The sequence below is a fragment of the Cyanistes caeruleus genome, chromosome 3 (genome assembly GCF_971803275.1).
Source record: "Cyanistes caeruleus chromosome 3, bCyaCae1.hap1.1, whole genome shotgun sequence".
Classification (NCBI taxonomy): domain Eukaryota; kingdom Metazoa; phylum Chordata; class Aves; order Passeriformes; family Paridae; genus Cyanistes; species Cyanistes caeruleus.
Genome location: NC_141703.1, coordinates 90,216,884 through 90,240,640, shown reverse-complemented (window position 1 = coordinate 90,240,640; position 23,757 = coordinate 90,216,884). Strand labels below are relative to the sequence as shown.

Sequence of the window (23,757 nt, the reverse complement as noted above, 5' to 3'; positions counted from 1 at the left end):
TGCGGAAACAGGTATTTCACCGATTTCCCCACTTAAAATGGACTCAACCAGTAGCACTTAATATTCAGTTGCATGTGATGATGCAATGCAGGTACAGTCTGCACTATGTTTGGCAAATAAATCCTCTGTCCTTGAGAGCCACACAACACAGAGATTATCAGTCCTAAATCTCACAGCAGCTGAATGACTGGTTATTTTGCCCAACCCTCAGGAAGTCAACAGGTGATCCCATAAGCTGAAAACTAGTTTGATGACCTAAGACTTTAGTGGCTTGAAGTCAGAGAGGGCATAATCAAACACCTCTTTTTTGATTTATTATACAGTGCTGGCATTAACCTGCAAAATTGTTACACACAAATAAACCCTGTAGCTCTAAAGTATGCACATTTGATTTACAACTGTTGGGGAAGTCTCAAGCCTACCCCAGACAAGCTCACAGTGAATTACAAAGGTTCACAGATGGCATGTACAGTATGTAGTTGGGCTGCTCTATAGTTTAGTCAGGTTTCCTGCTACTGCCATGTTTCACACCCTCAAGGTATACATCACCATGTGCAGGACAGTGTCTGCCACCAACAATGTCAGTAAGTACAAACATAGGAACTCCCACTCCCTGAATGAAACCCTGAATCCCCTCCACAAGAATACCATAGTAAGAAATGAAGCCACTCAGCAAGGAATTTGATTTGACTGCAAGGCTCTTCCATTGCTGATTTTGAATATAGATTTATCCAGTATCCTTTCTGTACTTGTTGCACACAGGTACACCAGCATCCCACTCATTTCCAAAAACTTCCTAAAGTACTTGCCACGCTTTTACCTTCATGCAGGTCTAAATATCCCAGTCCTTAAGTGAATAGAATTTGTGTAAAATTGTGCAGGATTATGATTTTTTTTCTTTTCTTGACCTGATATAAACAGCATTCCACTCTTGTTTGGCCAGTCTCTGCTCTGCTCTGTGGCACCATTTCTGCAGTTTACCCAGACCATGCTACCACAAAGCAGGTGCACATCCACCTTTTAGCATTCTCTTCAGTTCATGCTCTGACACACAATGGTTCAACAAGAAATAACCTTATTGAATTTTTACCTCAAGACAGTAATAAACACCAAGAAGACCACCAGGTCCTGATACTCAAACAGCTACAATGGCATTGGCAGCTTTGAATGCTTTCTGCCAGAGCCACACCTGCATCCCTACTCTGAGGCTGAAAGCCAGCATGGACACAACTCTTGCCTCAAGACAGGATGTCCTGAAAACATTCCTAGAGGAAGAGTCTAAACTCTTCTCACACAACTTCTGAGTCTCAGCAGAAGCAGCACCAAGTGCCACATCCTAAATGTTCACAATCAAAAGCCATCGCTAGATTAGGATACACAGGGCCCAGCAGGAAGAGAAACAATCATGACTGCACCCACCCCTCCTGCAGGATCAAAGCCAGGAGAAAAATCTAGACAAAGCACAGATTTTGTGTCTTCAGCTTCTGAAGAGAAAACTCATCAGGAGAAAAAGTAATTAGCGATATCTTCAGGAAAGTCAACTCACCACAGGAAAAGTAACATTAGGGTTGCACAGTTACAATGTATGAAGCCAGAAAAGCCCCAACTGTAACAAACCAGAAATTGCAGATAATGTTTCTCTAGATTGTAAGAAGGAATCAAAGGCAACAACCACCCTCCCACTATCATCTCATACAAGTGAAAAAAGAAGCCAGAAAACAAAAGCCCGTGCACGCATAGCACAAGACCAACACAACAAAAACTCAGCATAAAAAAAGCGCTTTACTTTCAGGCAAGTAACCGGTGCGTAAAAGTCACCTGCAGTGACACGGAGCAATCCTCTGCTCCATTTCCCTTGAAGAACTACCGTCTCAAGCGAGTTTGATATGGGAAGTACCTAATTTTTCACTATAATAATGAAGCTTGGGTAATGGGACTCAAAAACCGTCGGAAGAATTCGAACAGGGGAAATCAAATACAGTTTTGACTTAAGGAAGCTCATTTCGTAAGTTCGTGGTCACTTTTGTACAAACATAGCTACTGTCATGAACAACACTACAAGCTTCAGCATGACTGCTAAAAGCCATGAATGCAATGATACCAGCATGATTTCACAATTTGCATCAGTGGGAAAACCCACCAAAGTCCTTTCTGTTCAACCACACCACCACAGTAATCAGTGTTCCTATGTTAATGATTAAGCAGGCTTTTCTCATTCTCTCATTCCTGAAACATACTGTTTTCAGTAAAGGAGGACACTGTCATTTCTTTACTTAAAAAGAAACAGAAGTCAGGAACATTGGTCATTTTCAGGCTTTTATTAGGAGGAAAAAATATATTTTCTATAGCAGTAGTCAAGAGCAAACAGTGGAAAAGCTACAGATGTGATACATACTCTATCATTAAAGATTTTATAAATATATTCTTTGTTTATATTTGCTCTTTGAAGTAACTCGCAGAAATAATTTACTTTGCAGCTTTCTAGAACACAGTCACACCACAGACATCATCTAGAAGAGAAAGGAAACACAGCTTCACAAAACATGGATTTACACTGGATATTGTGCAACAGTTCAACAATCAGCAAAAAAAACCCCAAGCACAAACCCACAAAAACCAATATGTGCCCTAACACCAGAAATTTAAACTGAGGTTTGGATCTCTTAGAGAGACAGCAGAGGCAGCACCATTCTCTACTGCTGGAGGGTGACTCACAGAGGCTGGGTACTGCCCAGGGCTTCACCACCCTCACAGGACAGCAACGTTGGCTGTAATGTCAATGAGGATTGCTCTGCCTTCTCCGTTGTAAGGGCAACACCATCATGAACAGTACTCTGGGCCTGCCAGTGGCACCAGCTGAGGTGCCAGGACACTTCCGAGGCAGAGGTCCTGAAGGCTGTACTCACCCCACTCAGTCCTGCTCATCTCACTCATATTTTGAAGCCCAGAGCTCTCATACACTCTTTGTGAGCTTCAATTAGGTGCCCACAATTTTCTTCTCCCTTTTCAATAATGCTGCAAAACAAAAAGATTTCCAGGGTTTAGCAATAAACTTACTTATTACTCAATCACTTACTTTTACTCAAAGAAACAGAACTGACAAACTGTTGGGGAAAATTAAAAATCCCTATTAGGATCCAGAGGACTGTTTTTGGTGGGTTTTTTTTGTCTGTCCTATCCAGGGCAGTGATGTTTTGGACAGTATAAAACTATCCCAAAAAGTTACCCAAGTCTGGAGCTGGGCACCTAAAACTCTGACAACAGGCATACCAGAACTTCCTGTTAACAGGCCAGGGTCTATTCTGGGCAAGTCCGGATGGGGATTTGTTATACAACACAAGGCTGTCACATCATCAAGTACGCTGAGCTTGCGAGTTTCAAATTATTCAGTAGGGAAGCAACAAAGTTTCTCCAGTCAGAGACCAATACACAACAGCTGAATCAGTAAATGACATTTTAGTCCAACTTCAGTTGCAATTTCAGGACCCTGAAGCAAAAAGCAAAACAAAACACAACACCTGTCCAGCTATTGTTGAAAAAATTATTCACCGCATATGGTAACTTTTGATGCTATCTATCTAAGTAAGAGCTTCTCATTGTTGGTATGTCATATATACCACAAAAGCATTTCAGACTTGCTTTTTGACTGAATGTCAGAGCTGTTTAGTTTTCTTCTTAGGTTTTACTACAATGAGCTGAGCATGGACACATCCCCTGGCTGCCCAGAGCAACTCCATCTGACCAGTAACATCCATCCTACCACCCTTTTCTTAGGTGGCCCTGGATTCACCACCACTCTACCATGTACATGCTCCCCTGAATTTAGCAGAAACCGTGTTCAGTATTATGGCACCTACCAAACAAAACACCATCTCTACCACCAGCAAAGTAAAAAAAAAAGAAAAAAAAAAAAAAAAAAGACAACTTTGGTTATCTTTGGTTTTGGTCATCAAGATAGTTTTTTAAACTTTGAAGTTTCTCTGTCAAAGACAAAGGAGCTCCATTTTGAGGGTGCACTTCATACTGTTTTATAAGTCCTATGATCATGACTAAGCCCATAATTACCAGTGCAGCTATACAGGTCACCGTCAAATTTTGAGCTTCTTTGGGAAATATCATCCTCTGAGACTCAAAAAAACCAGAGTATTTTGCTTTATTTAAAAGAGAATGTAATTTATACTCAGGTGAACAATAAAGAAATTATCATCTGCAGGTACGTGTTGCTTCAATAGTGCAGATTTACAAGCAGGCTCTTTGAAACCTGTTTTAAAAACGGACTATGAGGTTTTAACCTCTTCGTTGCTAAATTAACCTTTTAAGACAGTTTCCTCTCCTTCTCTGCACTCTCCCTCCTTCCTCGGATGCTCCCGCACCCTCCGTTCGGGCGGGGGGAGCTCCCCAAAACCCCCAGCACGCTGGCAAGGGCACAAGCCCCTGGGAGGGAGGAGGGGACGGGCCGGGCAGGCATCCCGGCGGGGCAGGGCGCACACACCGGCGGGAGGGGGAACGCCCGGGCGCGGAGGGGCCGCCGCGGGGAGCTCGGGCCGGGTCCCTACCAGGCGTCCCGCGCCTTCTTGGTCTCGGGGCAGGCGCAGCAGGCCTTCAGCGGCTTTTTCTCCTCCCGCGCCTCCCCCGCGCCCTTGCCATCGCAGCTGGCGGCGGCCACCGAGGACATGGCGGGCAGTTCCCGGCACCCTGAGCCCGCGGGCAGAACGGGCCGGCGTCAGCCGAGCGATCGCTGCTGGTTCCGGGAAACCTCGCCCGCCCCTTCCCGGCCCGCGGCCTGCTGGGAGAGAGCGGGAGGTGCGCAGCCCTCCTCCCGCCGGCTCCCCCGCCTCTTCCCGGCCGCCGCCCCAAGGCGAGGGCGGGCGCTGCCGCACAGCGGCGGGGCGAAAGTGACGTTTTAGCAGGGACACTCGGTACTGAAGGAGCCAGAAGGGGAAGGAGGGAGCGGGCGGCCGGGAGGAAAAATGGCGCCGTCAGGCGAGAGCCGCTGGCAGCCGCTGCAGTCAGCAAGAGCAGCGAGTGACGCCCTGGGCTCCGCCAGGGCCGGGCTCCGCGCTGGAAGTTGTGGCCAGCCACCTAAACCTCTTTCTTCCTACTCAGCCAATGGGGAAAACAGAGGATCTGTTCTTTTGCTGTCCATGCTTCAGTGATCTCAGATCTGGGGGGAAAGTTACAAATCTTGGAAAGAAGGATGTGCACTGATACCGGACACAAAGAATGCAGAATTTACAGGCCACAGGGACATCTGGCAGAGCTCCCAAGATAAGAAAGTAATAAAGCAAACTCAGCAATTGTGTTAAAATAGCTCCAGCTGGGTAAAAGTTAATTCTGGTAGGGGGAGATGATGACTACCAGCTCATGTACCACTGACCCCAGAAACCGTGTATTAAGGGGGTCCAAAATTGTAGGAACACCAACAAGGAGAAGCAGAAAGTGTCATGTAACACTCACCTAATCAGTCACCTACTGAATTACCCATGGATCTCTGCTCAGTACCCTGTTACTGTGCCATTTCTCTGGCAAGACTGTTCAGGTGACCTGCATCCACACCTGAGCCTCCTGGTTCAGCACACATGCACTGTGAGGCCATGCAGCCAGGTGTGAGGATCTGGAACATGTACGGGTTGCACTTGTTGACCAAAATACGATTTTCCCGAATTCACACAAACATGCTGCAAGATAAAAGCCGAGATTGAAACATCTATCAAAACCACACATCAGTTCTCCACGTGCTCCCTGCAGGGTAACAGTTTGTAACAGAATTGCCCCAGAAGAAAGAATCGTTTCTTGGCGGAATGAAAGGACACAGGCTGTTAAGGGAGGAGAAGGAAGAGCATAGCCATTAAAGCACGGTTAACCCATTTTGATACTGATTGCACCAATTTGGAGTACAATGCAGAGGGGAGACCACAGCCATTTCTCTTCCGAATTGCATTGTGCATAAGAATTGATTGTTAACTCCGTGATTTTTGTTTTCTATTTGTCCTCTGCCTACTGACAATGGCAGATGAATTATGTTAGAGAGCTATGTGTCAGAAAGAACAGATTTATCTACCAGTTAAGGAGGAATAGCCAAGGGCAGGCTACTGAGATGAAACTGCTAGAAAATTGTCAGAACGAGTACCTAGGAAAAAAGATCCGGTGAAAGATCTCAGTCTCTGAAAGGGATAATGAAAAAACCCTCCCTCAAGCTGCCATATCATTTGGTAGCCTGGTGCCAGATGTAAGAGTACGAGGACTGCAGGTCACAGTGGTTATTTAGAGGACTAATGGGTGAAATAGGGAGAGACTGCCCAGCTGTCATGGGTTTCCAAATTATTTCCTCCATATAGCCCTTTATCATAATTGAAGAACATACAGCAGCGGCTCATAATCTGTAAACATCACAGCAACACTGCAATCGTTGTTGGCTTCTTGTGCCTTCAGTTTCACTCACTAAAAGAATGGTTGTCCAAAAAAATATGTACTTGTCTCCAATGGACAGATTTTTCAAGGAACCTAAAAAATGTATTTACATTCATTGTTACTGTTAGGTTTGGTAAGCCCCTATCAATGTCAGTTGAAAGTAACAGTCTGGGGCAGTCTGGGGTTTTCCAGATTTTTTACACTTCTGATATACATGATAGAAGGTAAATTAAGCTGTGGAAATTTTGTGTGATGAAACTGAGCTGAAGGTATTTTGATATTTTCCATGTAGCGCCTATTCTGGGAACAACTTTATCATCTTGAAAAAAGAAACCTGTTCAATGAAGTCTAAAGAAGTATTTTTGGTTTTGACTGAGTATAAACATAAGACAGCCAATGTTCCAGCAGCCCTATAAACCATATGCTGTGTTTTGTTGTCAAAGAAATTGGTTGTGTTTTGTGTCAATGCTTAGATAATGTGAAAATAAAGGATTTCAAAGCTCTGGGCAGGATGTCTTGTCAGGACCCTGCTGCCTGTTACATTAACTGCCCAAGAACAGGACAGAGTTTCTCTTTTTGATCTGAGTTGCAGACCTTTAACTACCAAATGCTATCACTCAGCAGTGGGACCAGAGAGAGAATGAACACTGGGATAGAAGGACTTGTGCTCCGATCTAGTACAATGGAAGAGACTCTAGGGTAATTAATTACATCCCCTCTAAACTTCAAACCCCACCTTTAGGTGAAGGCAAGGGGTTTGAATACTGGACTGATATCACCTCAAGAAGCAATGCACCAGTCCCTTCCCAGACTGAAGAGCCAAATCCTCAGGTTTCAGGACTACAACATGAATTCTGTACACAAGGATTCTGTACCACAGGACTGAACCATCTCCTTCCTGGGAGATCACCTTGGAAATTAGTATGGAGGAAGTCTCATTTCTTACTGGCAAACAAGCCATTAGAAACACAAGATCAGAATCAAGATTACTTTTAAGACTTTTGTGTCTCTTGAATGCTCTAAAAAGCCAGTACTCCAACAGATCATCTCTTTCCAGAAATACAGCCAAATCTTCAGAGCATCAGTCTGGAGGCAGAAGGCAGTTTTAAAGAATGAAGTCACTTTCCAGTTTAAAACCAGAACTGCTATCTCTAACAGCAAGACTTGGCCCACAGCATCCCAGATATTCTGGGGTCTCATGCCAGGACCAGAACTCTGGCCCTGCTCTCCTTAGTAAAGAAGACAACAACCCTCCTACAAGCCTTGGTATGAACTTAAAAGATATTAATGCCTTCCTCACATTGTTTTCTGCACATCTCTTACCAGTTTGTGCTAGGTTTAGGACTTTCATCACTTTGATGTTATGTTCCTCCTTGTCACTGTCCATTGAAAGCATATCCAAACATTAGTAAAGACAGGAATTTGCCATACATGCAACACTGCAAAATCTGCATCAGCAAGTTCTGTGTGCAGTCTCCCTGGTAATAAGACAAAAGAAGGAAGCTGGTGTTTTGTACCATGCCACAAAATAACCTGCCCATCCCACATATGTTAGAGCAGGAACTATGAGCCATTAGACACGGGACATGTGGCAGCTTTTCTACAATGCAGATATGCAGCAGCTGATGTTCAATGTGCATTTAAAGGCTGGTCAGGCTTATTTCAGCGCTTGCTGGGTGACTGACCAGCTGTTCCCTTTTGTGGAGGGAACACCCATGAAAATCTGAGCATTCTGGAATAAAACCCATTGCACAGACTTGTGGGAAGGACAGGTGTTTGCACTCAAATGGCAGCATGTGTTACCAATACAACAAAAGAGCATAACAGAAGAAGACAACTGTCTATTTTCTGATAGTCTCTGTGTCTGATAGTCTTAGTAACGTAGGAAATTTTAACCTGCATTCAGGAAATAACATCAATAGTCCTCCCAAAGACATGAATCTGCAAAAGGCTGTCCCTACACAGCAGGCAGACTTGCTGTTTCAGGTAAAAATCAGAAAAAAAAAATAAAAAATACTAGGTTTAGAAGCACTTAGGCATGAAGCAGATACACATTAGTCACCCATGAGGAAGTTGATTTTTTTCCCAATATTGCAGAGTTACCCAAGACAGCTGCCTATAAAGTTCTTTCCAAAGAGGAAAGCTCTTCTATTATCAGTTCCCATGACTTGAAAGAACAAGATTTTCAAACTTCTGCAAAAAGACCTATATGAATTTTCAGAACTGATCAGAATCAGACAACTGAGCCACTGTTAATATAAACCACTACATGCACGCATCTCCAATTAGTCACCCCACAAAAAGCAAATACTGCCTAAGGTCTGTGCTTGTACATCACAGGAAACCTCATTCAGAGCCCAAGTCCAGGAGCCTGTGTACTGAAAAAAAATCACATCTTACTGTAGCTCCATAGAATCCTCCATAATAAAAGCTTCTAACCTTTATCAGTTCTGCTGCAAACCAGGCAGTGTTTCTGCAACTCTGGTGAATGGTGTTCAGCTGTCAGTCAATTGAGAAGCAGCAAAAGAAACTCTGCTTCTTTTCCACTGCACACATTCCATTTGTCCTTTTTTTTTTCCTGTAAGTGTTGCTGCTATTAACAATTTTATTGTGCTTGATGGCATGCCATTTTGATGCCTGTGCCAGTGGCAAGCCGGGCTTGTTTGAATATATTCAAGTCTCTCATGATTTTATGAAATATAAAGCTCCACTACAGAAAATGGTTTAACAATCTCAATGAACTGCAGGACCTAACTGGAAGCCTGGAAGGAATCCTTAGCATTTACAAATACATGAGTCATTCCATATTTGAGACTTTACTGACTGCAGCTGCATACTTCTATGTACTCACATTCCAGCATCTCACTTATTTTAAATATTGCATCAAGATGCATACTGTGCAGTGCTGCAAGCTGCTTATAAAAAGCCTGCAACATCACATATCTTCTGAATCCATTCAGAATCCCCACAGCTGTTTTTTCATGGAGTTACTAGATAATGTAGAAAGTTCAGTCACTCTGAAGCCATTTCTTTCACATAAGTGGTCATTCTAGATTTCAACTTTGAACACCTCATTCATTTGCACTTGTTTTCTTTTACTTTGCTTCTTGCTGATATTCTCAAGAATCTGTAGAATCCTGGTTCCCACCAAAATCAATGGGACTTGACTATCATGTGCTTAATGGTCAGATTTTAAGAAGCATTAGGACACCTTCATATGCAGGTGGGGGGATTCTCAAGAGAGCCTACTTGCATTGACATCTTCCTTAATACATTATATATCTGAAGTACAATTATTTTTTTTAAAAGTGACATGGGAACATATGTCATCTACATGGCAGAAAATTTAATCTAAGTGCTCAGCTCAAGCCCACATCCTGACTATTTCACCCTGACTTTCAATATGCTGTGCACTATTTTACTGTCTTAGATTGGTACTTACTCTGTATAACTTCATTTTTTACTCCATGCTTCCCGTATGGTCTGACATTAACTGCTCTAGTCACTTATTTAAAATGAGAAGGATTCTTCAAGGTCTGGTTCTCTCCTAGGGCTCCATGCATATCAAAGAGAGGATGTTTCCAGATCAACACACTAGAGGCTGAGTTCTTACCGTGTTCTCACAGTCCGTATGTCAAGGCAACGATGATGTACTCTAGATCCTGTTTGGTTCAGTCTCCACCATGTGAGACTGTGATGTGGGAAGGACTGTGTGGGTGCAGGCAAAGACAGAAGGGAAAGACAAGGGAACTTGCAAGACTGAAAAGAGTGCAGGCTGTGTTCTCTTACATGAAGGAAGTGATACTTCTACATCCTTCCCCAGTCCTTGAAAGGGCTCTGTTGAGACCCCATCTGAGTCTAACTTTTTTCTTCCAATGGCCTCACTGCTTCTTCACCTTTTTATATCTGGTAGGCCTAAACCCCCTGGGCCCCTGGATGTGTGTTAGCCCTCATGTGACCTTCATCTGGTGGATTGCAATTAAAGGATAATCAGAAAATTATGAAAGCTTTAATAGATTGTATTAAGATTATGTTGCACTAATTGTTTAAGAGTAAATAAGAGTGTAATATTTGGAAGAGTTATACTGTGTCATAATAAGCTGAAATTAATCTCTGCAGCACTTCTGTCCAGATATTTAATTTCTGTGGAGTGGCTAAAATAGTCACAGAAAATCAGGAGTTTCTAATGCTCACTTCAGATCAGGCAAGCACAAAAATTCTGTCCCCAGAAAAGTGGCTTAATACACTGAAACTTGAGATCTGCAAGCTAACTCAATGGTATTGGTATTTATTCCTCTGAATATTACATGAAACGAGTAAGAACATTAGGAATTCACTAGTTCCCTAAGGAGTTCAATCCAAGATCCTTTTCCTCCTGAGGCAAGACAACATGCCAGACTACTGCCCTGCAAATCGTCCAGATGTCAGCTCTATTCTTTAAGGACCATCATTCAAGGAGATGACCCAATCCAAATGAAGTTAAGTATATGAGTGTCCTCCAGAAGATGCCTGAAATATTGGTAAAATTTGGGTTTTGTCACAATTTGAACCATAGGCTGAAAATGTCCTTAATTCTGCCTTCTTTTTTAATTTTTTTTTTTTAAGTGCTAATTGAAATAATTACAGAAGTCTTTTAGAAGGCTTGGAAGTTAATTCTTTAACTGTGATCACAAAGAACTACTACTTTTTTTCCTTTGAACTTTGACTATTTAGGCTATCCTCATCTGTATGTTGCTTTTATTACAGGAAATGTGCCCACAGTCATACTAAGAAAAAGAAGGCAAGAGAGAACAGGTCTTCTATAAACAATTTAATCTATTTTTTTTTTTCCATTTCAGTTGTTGTATGAGAAGATGCCTCTCTTAGCACGGCTCTTAGTAAAAACAGCACGAATTAACCACAGACTTCACCTTAGTGAAGCTCCATTTACCACGATCAGTACTCCCAGGCCATTTGGCACAAAAGATGACACAAAAGATGTCACAAGTTACAAGTGAGGTATTCCACAGTGGTTGCCATGCCTTACCATAGCCAAAGGTCAACACAGAGACAAGGTCTCAATCCACAAAGCAGTAGATTTCACAGCATCTGTCTCCTCACATCTTTTTGAGACTTACCTCTGCTTTCTGATGGGAATAGTGACCACATTTTCCTCCTCCTCTTTGCTGGCTGGAAGGAAGGCTCCCTTCTTCTGGATTAAAAACAGCAATGACATTGACTGTAGCCTTGTGCTGCTGCTTTCCCACTTCTTTTGAATCACACACCTGGAAAAGATGTTTATTATACAGAGATAGTAAACCGTGTAGAACAGACAGAGAATGGACAGGGAACAAACAGGAATCCAAGGGATTACCTTGGATAGGTCTGAATCAGTTTTATATCAGTTCACATTTGGGTGCAAGAGCTGAACTGGTGGCACCCAGGTTAGAGCCTGTGATGGGCAGGTCCATACATGGAGGAATTGTGACATCCTGTGGCAAAAATGGGAAACGGCACACTAACGCTTTTACCGTTTTACCTATTTCAAACAGATTACTTCTGGAACTTCCGGATACCAAAGCCTCAACGGTGGCTTTTAAGAATAGAACTTTGTAGTGTAGGCCCGTAGCTTAGATTTTTTTTTTAATAAATAGAAAAAGTCACCACGAAGTATCACAGGCATCCAGCACCACGACAGTGCTGTCATTTGACCCCTGCTTAGAGTAGAAGATGACCATCTATGGGATGAAATTTAAAGCCAGATGGATGACATCTTGCCAGGGGTTTCACAGATCGTCATGGATTGCAGGATGAAAGTCACATTCAAGAAACCCAGCTCTCTCCCAGGCTGTGGAAGACAGAAGGAAAATGGACTAGGGACTCATCATCCGTTTAGCTCAACTTCTTTGCTTTATCCTCCCTAATCCTGCTTTTCCACACCCTTCCTCACTTTTTCAGCTCCTCACCTAGGTCTCCCATTTTCTTGCCTGAACCTCTTCAGTTCTGCTCTACTGGCTGCTCACGGTCTCTCCCTCCTCCCCATGTCACACTGCTTCTCTACCACCCCACTCTCCTACTATTTTTTCTTTTCTCAGCCAGCCAAGTTTCTCCTCTAAAATCACGCATTCATGTCCAATCAATCTTGTCTTTGTTCAGCTACTGCTCTGCTCCCAACTAGTGCCTAATCCTACCCTGCTAAATTTTCTACTTCCCCCGTCTGATTTTACAGTTCAAACACATCAGCAAGTCATCACAGCATAACAAGTCCATCAACAGAGTAGCAGTAATTCATCTTGCAGCAAATTACACCATCTTATCTCAAGGTTAATGTGAGGTAAAATTAATTTGGCTCAGCCTTTGTCACAGGCAGCTAAACTAGTGCACTTTTCTGACATTTTGCAACATGCAAAGTAAATCCACTCAGACATTGTGCAGTAACTCTCAAGGGTGTGGACAGTTTACTCATACATCTGAGCACCTGGTGTGCCCTACAGCCAAGTGGCTATAAAAAAAAACAAACAGATAGACAACACCCCAGTTCACCAACCCAGTCTTGTTCTGGAAAAGTTATTAATAAAAAAAATTACCAAAAGCCAAAACCTAACCCTATGGCCCACAGATCTAAGCAGAAAGCTCATCAGAAAAGATTTTTTGTAGGAAATAGGAATCTTATTTGATTGCTTACAGTTTAGTTGACTGTAGCCCACTTTCACCAAAGCGACAGGATATGTCCTTGACATATACAGATCAATCTACCAGATATGCTTTGAGTCCCTTTTCCAAAGTACTGATCATAGACAGGACTGCCAAAGTTTAATGCCGAGGATGAAGTATTTCCTCAGAGCCTTGTGTATTTTGGAATATTTTTCTTTGGAATATCTGGTTTATGACATATATTAAAAAAAAAAACAACAAATAAACAAGATACCTTCAGACCAAACCTCACCACTTTGCCCTTGCAGTGCATTCCACAGCACACAACAGGGTGCTAGAGGCTCTGGCCAGCTCTCACACAGCTTCAGTCCATAGCAATATGGAGATCTCAGGCAAAGAACACTTGATATAGTAATAACCAACCCAACTTCTAATGCTTGTAAGGCTGTCCACTCTTTATACCTGTAGTTCACAGAAATTTCTTAGAAATATAACTAAACATTAGCCAATATTTTACCCACACATACTCTCTAATCAAAGCAAGTTCCATGAACCTGAACCTTGAGCTTTTTCCCTCAGCCACATATACCTGTCACCTCCCATGAGTGAGTACCAGTCTTCAGGCAGCTATGCAGTGACCTGAAAACTTTTATATTTTATTTTTTGACAAGTTAGTTTTCACCCACATCAGTCTCCAGACTTGGTTCCCTACACAGTCTTCCAGGTGCCAAGACTCGATGGATCAAAGGCAGTAAGGCCAGGCAGCTCATGGTGAACAAAGGAAAATGTGGCAACATCTCAAATTTAGTCCAATTTAATGCAGTTAAAGTTAATAGTGGGACTACACCTCTTTGGTCTAATATGACTCCAAAGAGTACTTATCTGTCAGGCTATGCCTTGGCATCTTGCAGCAGTCTCAAGAACCCATTTAGTTATTCCATTGCTCCTCCTCAACTTGATTTCCATCTGGATCCATTCCACATAAGAAAAAAAGAGGTCCAGGCGACCTGTATTTAGTCATCTCTGAAACCCTTAAAGTGGAAAAATGTCAGAGGGTGGAGCCAACAAAGAATCATTTTTTGGCCAAAGTACAGTTTACACACCTCATTACCCCAAGGCAGCATGGAAAAAATTCAGCATGGAAATCATGGAGTTTTAATGAAATAAGATACAAGAAAGGAAAATTGAATTTGATCATGAGAAATGCCAGGGAACTCTATTAAAAAGTGGTTTTTGTTGCCACATCAATAATTATAATAAGGTATCACATTGTAAAGCTCTTTAGCAAAATGAGGGTCTTTACAGCCTGCTGGGTATCTTTAGGGTGTGGATCAATCCATTACGGGAAGTCATATCCTACAGATGTACTGATATAGACGGCATCTGTCAGGAACAAAGCTGTGACAGCATTTTTTAGTTCAGACACATCTTCAGCTGACCCACTAACCTAAAAAAGTTGTTGCTTCAGGCAAGGGATGGGCCTTTAAGAAAGTAAACCAGCATTCAAAGTTGAATTGTCTACAAGTAAATTCACAGAGCCAAGGAATTTGGAATACAGTCCTGAAGTTGCTCTACTGTAATGAGGTACTGAGGGGCCAGTGTTTTATGTCAGCCTTGACAAGCTGTGAATAACCCTTTGATATACAGTTTTATACACAAAATATCTAACATAAGGGACTTGCTTCAAGATTATAGACAGAAGAGTGGGTCCATTTGCAATTTCTCTGCTTCTTGTGTCCTATTCCAAGGCAGCATTGCTTGAAAATCTCCTGATGTTAACAAAAGCATTATCCCTTTCCGGTTTTAACATTTAGCATGAAGAAGCTTCCAACTTTGTTTCTTATAGAAAAGGATGGCCTCCTCTTTGAGGAAACGGCAATGTTTTGCAACGCATGATGTTTATCTGTAATGCTTTGTACAGGCCTCTTGAGATGCTCTACAGATGAAAAAAACCCTGCAGCCTCTCTGGGCAGTACGTACCAAGTCTGTTTTCACAAAAAAAGAGAAGCAATTAGGTTGGAAAAGACCTCTGAGATCACCAAGTTCAATGTATGACCAGACACCACCGTATCAAATAGACCATGGCACTGAGTGCCACATCCAGTCTTTCCTTAACACCTCCACCGATGGTGATGCCACTACCTCCCCGGGCAGACCATCTCAATGTCCATTTCCTCCTAATGTCCAATCTAAACCTCCTCTGGCACATCTTAAGACTGTCTTGCTGCTGATTGCCTGAAAGAAGAGGCCAACCTACACCTTCCTTTCAGGGAATTCTAGAGAGAGAGAAGGTCACCGAGCCTCCTTTTCCCCAGGCTAAACAACCCCAGCTCCCTCAGCCACTCCTCGTAGGACTTGGGCTCCAGACCCTTCACCAGCTCCCTTGCCCTTCTCTGGACTCGCTTTCACCATTTCATAGCCGCAGAAGTCCTAAATGACAACAAGCAAAGGTAAGAATAAGAATATCCAAACTTGAATCCTGTCCCTAACTGTAACTGCTAAACCAGATTTCCTAAGCACTAAGCGAGGGTCCCGGGGAGCATCACATGAAACAACTCCAGCAGCAGCTGCTGAAAAGCAAAAATAGACATGTCCTTCCTTTCCCGGCTTGGCTCGTTCCCTGTCCTCTTCAAAGCGCAGCCCCATCTCCTCTCTCCCGGAGGCGGCACAAGATGGAGGCGGCAGGGCGAAGCCTCAGGGCTCTGCGGAAAGCGGGCGGCGGGTGCTGAAGGGAGCAGGAGCACAAGCAGCAGCACGCCGGCAGCCGCAGGGGAAAACCCCGAGGGGCACGGCTGCCCCCGGGCAGAGCCACGATCAGCCGCCCACAGGGCCGGGCAGGGCAGGGTCCGGCCCGCAGCAACGCCCGGCCGCAGGGGCGGCACATTCCCAGCCCCGCCCGCCCGCCCGCCGTGGCCATGGGAACGGCGGCCGTGCCTGACCCGCTCGGCGGGGACGGGCTCCCGACCGCGGCTTCGGCTGCTCCTTCGGTACCGGGCCCGATCGGGACGGCAGCGCCCTGGCCGCGGGCCCGCCCCGCTGCTGCCCCGGGCGGCGGCACCGGTACGGCCAAGGCCGAGTTGGGAGCTGGGCGGGGTGTGAGGCCTCCCCCGGCCCGCGGCTTTCCCTGCCGAGGGGCCCCTCTGCCCCAGGGCCCCGGGGCTGTCACCGAGCTCGGCACGGGGTGGGCGCCGCCCGAGCAGCGGGCAAGAGATGGGCTGGCGGCTTCAAGGAGGCTGGGACCATGAAACATTCGCTGGAGCAAGGCCAGCTGTGTCCCAGAGGGAAGCATCATGTACAGTATGGTATTTCCACTGATCATCGTTGCACCACGCCTGCCTTTTAATGTTTCATGTCATCGGGTTTTCGGTTTAATTGATGGTGCCTCCAAAGGAAGCAGATTTTTCTACTAGATTTTTCACCGGTATCTTCCACAGAACAGTAGGATTTCAGCTCTGATGCTGATGGTGACATCTGTTTGATACAGAGACATATATTTCAGTTCTTTCTTCCTAGTTTGTTTTGTACTCTCTTATAGACTTTTAAAGAGGGAAGTGGACCCTGCTGATTCCTTAAGTATGTAACTAATTCCATTTGTTCACTTGTCTTTCAGACCCGCTGTACACAGTGAAGTGAGAAGGACCCTCCAAAGTCAGATGTCCACGCTCAATTTGGTGATAGAGTGGTAGGTGTTGGCCAGAGACAGCTCACATGTTCACCTTGTCTTTTTCTGTATACACATGGGTAGAAACTCTGTCTCAGTCGTAAGCTGCTCCCTTTAAACAGCAAAGTACAAAACAGAGAAAGAAGTTTTTAGATAAAACAAGACAACACGGAGTAGCCATGATTGCTGGCCTATGGTGACTCTGTAACAGCAGCCAAAAAATACCCAGCTTCATGCTCTGAGTAATTTCCTAAGCTGTGTGTCAATATTTTTAATAGACTATTTTCATATGCTGTTAACTATAGCTTGTTTATGTTACTTAGACCTAATAAAATAAGTGGGCAGCTGTTGGGCTGTTGTTCAAGCAGAGCTGACATTTCACACAGCTCATTTACTTACCTTGGGATATACTTACACCTACTTAGACTAAAATGAAATATCTAGTGACATCTAAGCAGCCAATAAAGACTTCAAATCCATGCTAATTCTTCACACAGAATTACAAAGTTTAACTTCCTAGCTAATCCTTACCTAGTTAGCCCATGCTTGGCTTCCTACTACATTTGCTCCCCTGCTGTCAGTATTCTCCTTAGCTAGTTTAAAACAAGGTAGAGCATGTCTGTGGGAGCTGCAGTCACCCCTTCAGACAGGAGTGATTGATAGCTGCACAGAATACATACAGGTAGAATGCCAGAGGAAAACACACTTGGTGCAACTGCACAATGAATTGGATTTTAAACTGGATTTAAATATGCACTGCTGGAGCTGTGCATGTGACTGAGGCTGCAAGGCAGATATTCTGAACTCAGACTTCATTGCTGTACAGCAAGGAGAAAAGCCCTGAGCAACTTTCCAACAATAGAGTCAGGGAGCATTTTTTGGAAGAATGTTGCTGGTTATCTCTTACTCCATTATCATAGAATGCTTCTTATATCTACATGAAAACAAAAAAAGTATTTGTCTGCCTCTCCATAGAGAGATATGCAGACAGAGCTGGGAACATTGCCTGTCATCAGTGAGACCCTTGCAACAATATGGCTGTGGTAACAGTTCAGGCCAGATGAAGTAAACAGAACTAAAGTTGTCATGTCACAGGTGTAATGGCACAGGTGGGTGTGGTGGCAGACTCTTGCATAAAACAAGAATTGTTTTAGAATCAATCAGCAAGTGCATAACGTGTCATTCAAAACCCTACATTCTTGAATTCTTAATCTGTAGCTTCATAAATTGGGATGGACAGAGGCTGTGATACTGTTAGTTCACAGGTATTCTAAATTCTCAAAAGTTGAGCTCCTTTTGAAGAGAAATGGAACAAAAATGCAATTTCATGTACAGCAAGAAGCTACTCATGGTAGGGTGCCTAGATCTTCATCAACTGACATTGTCTTACATTCTGGTGAGTACTTGAAATGTCACCTGTATGCATTTGAGTTAGCATCTGCTGAAATCAAAGGGGCAATTCATAATTCAGTTCTGATTTCAGTTTTTACAGAAGCTCAAGCCAATAGAGCTACATCACTTATACTTACAATTGCAAAGATTTATTTGCAACCATAAATTTAGCAATTTAAGGCATATCTACCCAGGGAAATTAGTCCTTAAAAGGAAGGATGTAGATGTTAAATGTGATCATTTTTGTGTGCTAGCTCCTTTTGAGTTATTTTTAACAAATGCTAAAATTGTTCCAGTATAAAATAATGTAACTTTACCCTGCAAGTGAAATATGTTACTTAATTTCTAGAGCACTAGAAATAGGAGGGAGTTACATGGGGTAATGTGCTAGAAGTTCACATTGCTGCACATTCACAGTTGCTGCACACTAACTTCTTTATGTAACAAACCGTTAGACCTTTTGGTTTTCAGTATAAGTTTAGCACTGGAAAACAGCCAGAAGACAAATCTGTGCATCTGCTGCTAGTCTGGTATGATCCACATCTTGAGAAGAACCATCCAACTAGCTGACATCATTAGCATACGTATGCCGCCTTCTTTCCCCATCCCAAATGTGCAGTCCTGTAAATCACAGCAGGCTAGAATTCTGATCTCTTTAATGCTGTTTGAAGTGGCTAAATTATGGCCTCTCTTCTGTGTGTCCACACAAATGCTAGGTGAAGGCACCGATATTCTGAAGCATGGCTACTGGACTGATTCATTTCCCAGCCTGCAGTTTGTGCTTCAAGGACGAAGATCCAGTGTCTGCATATACTGGTCGAAGATGGAGAGCTCAGCAGCGCCTGGAGGCTCTTCAGCAGCTTGCTGTGTAAGTGTTCTATGGTTGGATAATTTAAAATGAACATACAAACAAAACCAACAAAAAGCCATGCACGCTGAAGTGGAGATGACTGCAATTTGCTCCTACTTATATTTCCCTTGAAATTAAGAGATTGCAGCTGTTGTGGAGTATGGTTACCCATCTGTTTCTTACAGGGTGGATGTTGCACATTCCTTCATCCCTGTGCTATCTGCCTTGCAGCGGTTGCCATGAAAAAGAAGAGTTATTTCAATCTCTTACAGATCAGATGAGCTATGAAGACTTCAGTGACTCATGTGTGTTACTTCAGTGGGAGCTCTTTGATTTTAGTCCCGTGCAATTGCAGCTGGTTAGGTTGCTTTTGCTGCTCCTTCCAGGGTCCTTGGGGCCTGAACAAGGGCACCACATTTTTAGTGCTGGGGTTTCTTAGTTGAGCTTTCTCCTGGTGTCACAAACTGGGTTCTGATTCAGCAGATATTAAAAAAAAAGTTCATGTTTTTGCCACACCACAGGCTTTTTTAAGTCCTCTTGTAGCTGTGTTCAAGACTGCAGACATCAGCCTAGGATTTTGTTTTCAAAGGCTCTTTCTGTTTTAAGCAGCCAGCTTTAGACCATGGGCTTTTCCGATGGTGCTTGCTCTGGGGTTACTGGTAACTGAGTCCTACCACATGCCAGACAATAATCAAAGATGCTCAAGAGTGATATGGTGGATTTCACACCTGGTTTTGTTCAGTTTCAAAGGCATAGTCTTCTAATTTCCATAATAAAAAGAAAAAAAAAGAAAATTGGAGTATTTTTTTCTATTTACTATTTTCAGTGTTTCAGACTGTCCCCAGCACTTGAACACCTCAATGGCTTCTTACATTTTACCTTCAATTCTGTAACAACTTGACACCTGCACTGCTTTAAAGTTGATTTACATTTCAACAACATGTATTTGCAAAATATCTTGCAATTAACAAAATCCAAGAAATACACCCCCTCTGTTTCAGCCTGCGCTGATTGACAGTGCTGCTGATATGGAAGACAGAATATTTCCCAGCTGTCTTCTCAGTAGTTGCATTGCCTCTGCAAGGTTACAGGGAATAAATGCTCATTTATTTCAGCAAAGTCAGCAAGTACAAGTCAAGGACATGCAAGAGGCAGGATCTGTGGAATAAAAAGGCTATTTCCCTGGGTTCCCATTGTGCCTATAACTATTCCATAATAGGATGAACGGTTTATGCTAATAAAGTTAGATCATAAGAATAAGTGCCCACCTGTGCTGAATGAAACACAAATCCATCTGGATGGAGCAACAGTCTGATATGTAAAGAGTCAGCTAGTGGAACTAGCCATCAGCTCAATTAACTCATTTGAATTACACACACAGTTTCAGAATAATAGGTTGATTAGTGCTGAGCAAGTATATCAGGTTACGACATTGCATCTCAAAATATTCCCTTCTCTTTTCCTATGTGATGGGACTGAAAGCCTTGGGAAGAGATGACTTTAAACTTACCTTGGCAGTAAATCATGTGTCATGGGAGGTTAATGAAACATCTTGCTTTCCTGTGGCAGGTAGCCATACTCTCCCTCCCCAGATTCCACAGCACAGTTTGCAGGAATTAGATGAGGGCTTGGAAGACAACTGATCTCAGCATGTAATCCTCTATTTTGATCTCAGCTGTTGAGCAATGTTATGTATTGTTAATTGTATTTCTGTAAATATACCTTTGTAATTAAAATTAGGCATCAGCAACCACCCCCAGCACCTACAAGTCCATACACCTTAAGGTCAGAATTCGTACAAGTTGCCTTATGGTCTTACGCAAAACCTGGCCTTCAGGACTAGCCATACACATAGCTGAAAGAAATAAAATCATCATAGAATGACCTGGGGTGGAAGGGACCTTAAAGGTCATGTAGTTCAAATCCCCATGCTATGGGCAGGGACATCGTTCACTCAGAGCTCCATCCAACCTGGTCTCAAACACTTCCAGGGATGAGGCATCCACAACTTCTCTGTGAAGAACTTCTATTTTTTTGTCTTTAACAACTGTACAGGTTGAGAAGAGTAAGACTGGAGTATAAAGCAGTTGTGAAATCAAATAGCAATCCTGATGAATAGCTTTCAAATTTCTCAGTTCTACCCATTATCCCACTGACTGCCTTAATGAGGTTTTCCATATGATCTTCCAAAGCCTTAAAGAAAACTCTTCAAGATGTTATAGTGAAAAATTTAAACAGTCTGCCTAATTTAAATTCAAACTGGGGGAAAAAAAAATGAAGTGTTCTTGCAAAAGATACGGTTGTTCCAGCATAGATTTTGAAACATTCCTATGATTGTCCTAATTTTTCTCCTTTACTGGGGAACTCACATTGAAATTGCTGATTTTAAATTTTTAAACATTTGCTCAAAATCTCTTTACCTGCTTTTCAAAGGTAGAAAGTATCTTCTCCTTTGCTCATTCTGTGTCTTTACACATATTTGGAAACTGTTTCATTCTTAAGATAATAAGTTTGCTCCCTCCACTTCCAATAAAAGCAGCTTCCTTTACAAAGTCAAGCATGTAAAAGTGGTTAACCTTTTCAAAACAAGCTCATAAAAGAGTTTTAAGAAAGGCAGCAAAGACCATTTCTTGACCACACATAGTGGGAAATATACATAAAGTATCAAACTGTTTTGCTACATAGGTAAATAAGAAAAAAACAAGGTAAAATTGCTTGTTTAAGTGTGAGAACTGGGGGGAATTTAGAGTATGCAGCATGTTGGATAGTGCAACCAGAAGTGACAAAGAGGAAAAAAAAAAAGGGGGCATCAGGAAAAAAGATCAGAACTTCTCTGAAGGTGCTTCTTAAATGATACTCTGTATTTTGGCTTTCAGAGGTCAGTCTTCTCTTCAGATACCTCAGATTGTGTATGAAGATCCTGAAGTTGAAGGAAGGAATCGCTACAAATATTTTGCACGGTAAGGAACAAACTGATTTGAAACAGGGTTCAGGTTTTTTTCTGTGCAGTCTAAAGAGCACCCAAGAAAAGATTAGAGCATTATCTTTTTCTGTATTTTTTCTCAGTTCTTTGATCACTGATAAGGAAAATTTTAATAGTAGCCATATCTTAAAACACAAGGTCTTTTTAAGTTCACACTATGACAGAATTTTCAGTTATGAGTTACCATATAAGCAAATATATCAGATATTCTGTACTTAATAAGAAAGCTTTGGGCTGTAAATTATCCTGTGCAAAGGAAGAAGATATCACACAAAGCCAGTGTAGTTCTCCAGACCCCAAGAAAGGTGTTTTTTTTTAGGAAGGAACCTTTTAACTCCCAGTTTCTGCCAGGAGCAGAAAGGGAGCAGAAGGAAGCCTTGATTAACTTTTTATCCATGTCCCCTACTGCAGGACTGCTCTGCTCCTTCCAGAAGGACACTGCAGGTCAGCAATGGACTCAAGATCTGAACCAACAGCTACCATATAAACATTCTTAACTTAGTCACATACACTTTGAATTGCATTCACTATTTTACTCAGCAGCTATTGGCCACTATGTCCACTTTAAATATAAAAAAATTGCCAAGTTTAATAAGTTGAAGTCTATTGTGTCTCCTTTATCAACAGTTTTAAAAGGACAAAAATGATGTTATCTTCTGCAATATGAAATTGAGCTTCAAAGTCTCCCAAAGGCTAAGGGAAATCGATAGAGAACTGCAATATGCAAAATATAAGAATGCCTAGGAAGGAATTATGAATATGTTGTTGAGCCCAAATCACTTTCAAGATAGCTCATAAAGTATTGCAGAAAAGGAAACAATAAAATTAGATTAGTCCAAACCAGCCTATCAGCTGATTGTAGGAATGAATTTCAGGATTTCAAGCAGTTATTTAAAAAAAACCTACAACTTTTTCAAAAAAGCAAAAGTGAAGTGAAAAAAATGAAACTAATTAGTAAAACATACAAAATGTTGGGAACATACTCAAAACTAACTTCAATAATTGTCTTGTTTTGCAACTCCACTTTCTGCTTTGACTTAAGAATAAGACTCAGTCCCACTGGTGAAACTTCCTCTATTCCTCCTCAGTTATGGAAGAGTTCTTTAATATTTAGGCACAATTCTTAAACATTCAACTAACAGAACCACAGTCGGAACACTGGAAAATCAGTATTAACTCCACTGAATTTAGTGCCGTTTTTCTAAATCGTCACAATATTTTAAGCTCATCCTTGTTATCTTACTTTCATTCTTTCTTTTCAGACCTGTCAAGTCTTCTAAGCTGCCTCCACCTGGTGTTCTAGAAGCTGTTGCCAGTACAGAGTAAGTAGTGACTTGTGAAGAATTACTGTTGTAATGGAAAACATCTCACCAGAAAAAGATCAGGAGACTATTTAGCTGGTGACCACTTGTTTTCATAAAGAACTAATAGGAAAAGCTTGTTAAGAGGTAAGATGTTGTTCTGATGACTGAGAATTCCAGAGGAAACAGGTGATGGCCTGTTTCAGAATTTGCTTGCAGTATGTAAGTAGTGCTTTGTGAATAAAGGACAAGCCTGTAGTGCATTAAGACTAAGGCTTGAAGCAGAAGGCTAGATGTCTCTGAATTCTAGAAGAGATACCATTGCAAAGAAGAGTCTCTGGTACAGAAATGTTGTTGGAAAATTTTCTGATATTTTATCACAATTTCTGTGATAGATGCAATGCTGCTCAGAGATGTAGAGCATCCATGATGTAGTTTAATGTGGTTTTCAGCAAGTATCAAATTTTGAGGTCACATAATAAAATTCAGTTTCTAGTAGAGTCAGTGGAAATTGCACGTGCTTATA

At 42.4% G+C, this 23,757-nt stretch overlaps 2 protein-coding genes and 1 long non-coding RNA gene across 15 annotated transcripts in view; 1 reads left to right on the top strand and 2 right to left on the bottom strand.

The window, feature by feature from the left end:
- Positions 1-2,303: 2,303 nt before the first annotated feature.
- Positions 2,304-4,847, bottom strand: COX17 (cytochrome c oxidase copper chaperone COX17). The gene is made up of 3 exons (XM_086884084.1): positions 4,557-4,847; positions 2,907-3,015; positions 2,304-2,510 (listed from the first exon to the last, which is right to left on the bottom strand). The coding sequence occupies exons 1-2, from the start codon at positions 4,673-4,675 to the stop codon at positions 2,931-2,933; spliced, it is 204 nt and encodes a 67-aa protein (XP_086740210.1). The 5' UTR covers positions 4,676-4,847; the 3' UTR covers positions 2,304-2,510; positions 2,907-2,930.
- A 610-nt stretch (positions 4,848-5,457) lies between these two features.
- On the bottom strand, positions 5,458-13,167 carry LOC111942793 (uncharacterized). The gene is made up of 3 exons (XR_015285394.1): positions 11,765-13,167; positions 11,529-11,675; positions 5,458-5,678 (listed from the first exon to the last, which is right to left on the bottom strand). It is a non-coding gene; the product is annotated as an uncharacterized LOC111942793 (long non-coding RNA).
- A 1,979-nt stretch (positions 13,168-15,146) lies between these two features.
- CFAP91 (cilia and flagella associated protein 91) overlaps positions 15,147-23,757 on the top strand; it is a 31,190-nt gene continuing 22,579 nt past the window's right edge. Inside the window, exons 1-7 of one of the 13 annotated variants that reach the window (XM_086884075.1) lie at positions 15,916-16,104; positions 16,655-16,726; positions 17,964-18,101; positions 18,569-18,681; positions 18,814-18,965; positions 21,824-21,907; positions 23,193-23,252. In XM_086884075.1, coding sequence (XP_086740201.1) covers positions 18,838-18,965; positions 21,824-21,907; positions 23,193-23,252 — 272 coding nt within the window. In that variant the 5' untranslated portion in view covers positions 15,916-16,104; positions 16,655-16,726; positions 17,964-18,101; positions 18,569-18,681; positions 18,814-18,837. Of the gene's footprint in view, positions 15,495-15,915; positions 16,347-16,654; positions 16,727-17,963; positions 18,102-18,552; positions 18,682-18,813; positions 18,966-21,823; positions 21,908-23,192; positions 23,253-23,757 lie in introns of those variants that run through there. The other 12 variants (XM_086884074.1, XM_086884078.1, XM_086884072.1 and 9 more) reach the window with 12 other exon arrangements.

Bases quoted from the DNA above. Each gene is read 5' to 3' on its own strand.
- COX17 (XM_086884084.1), bottom strand. From the start codon at position 4,675: ATGTCCTCGGTGGCCGCCGCCAGCTGCGATGGCAAGGGCGCGGGGGAG. The intron at 3,016-4,556 runs GTAGGGACCCGG...TTTGTTTTGCAG, and splicing joins AAGAAGGCGCGGGACGCCTG to CATTATTGAAAAGGGAGAAG.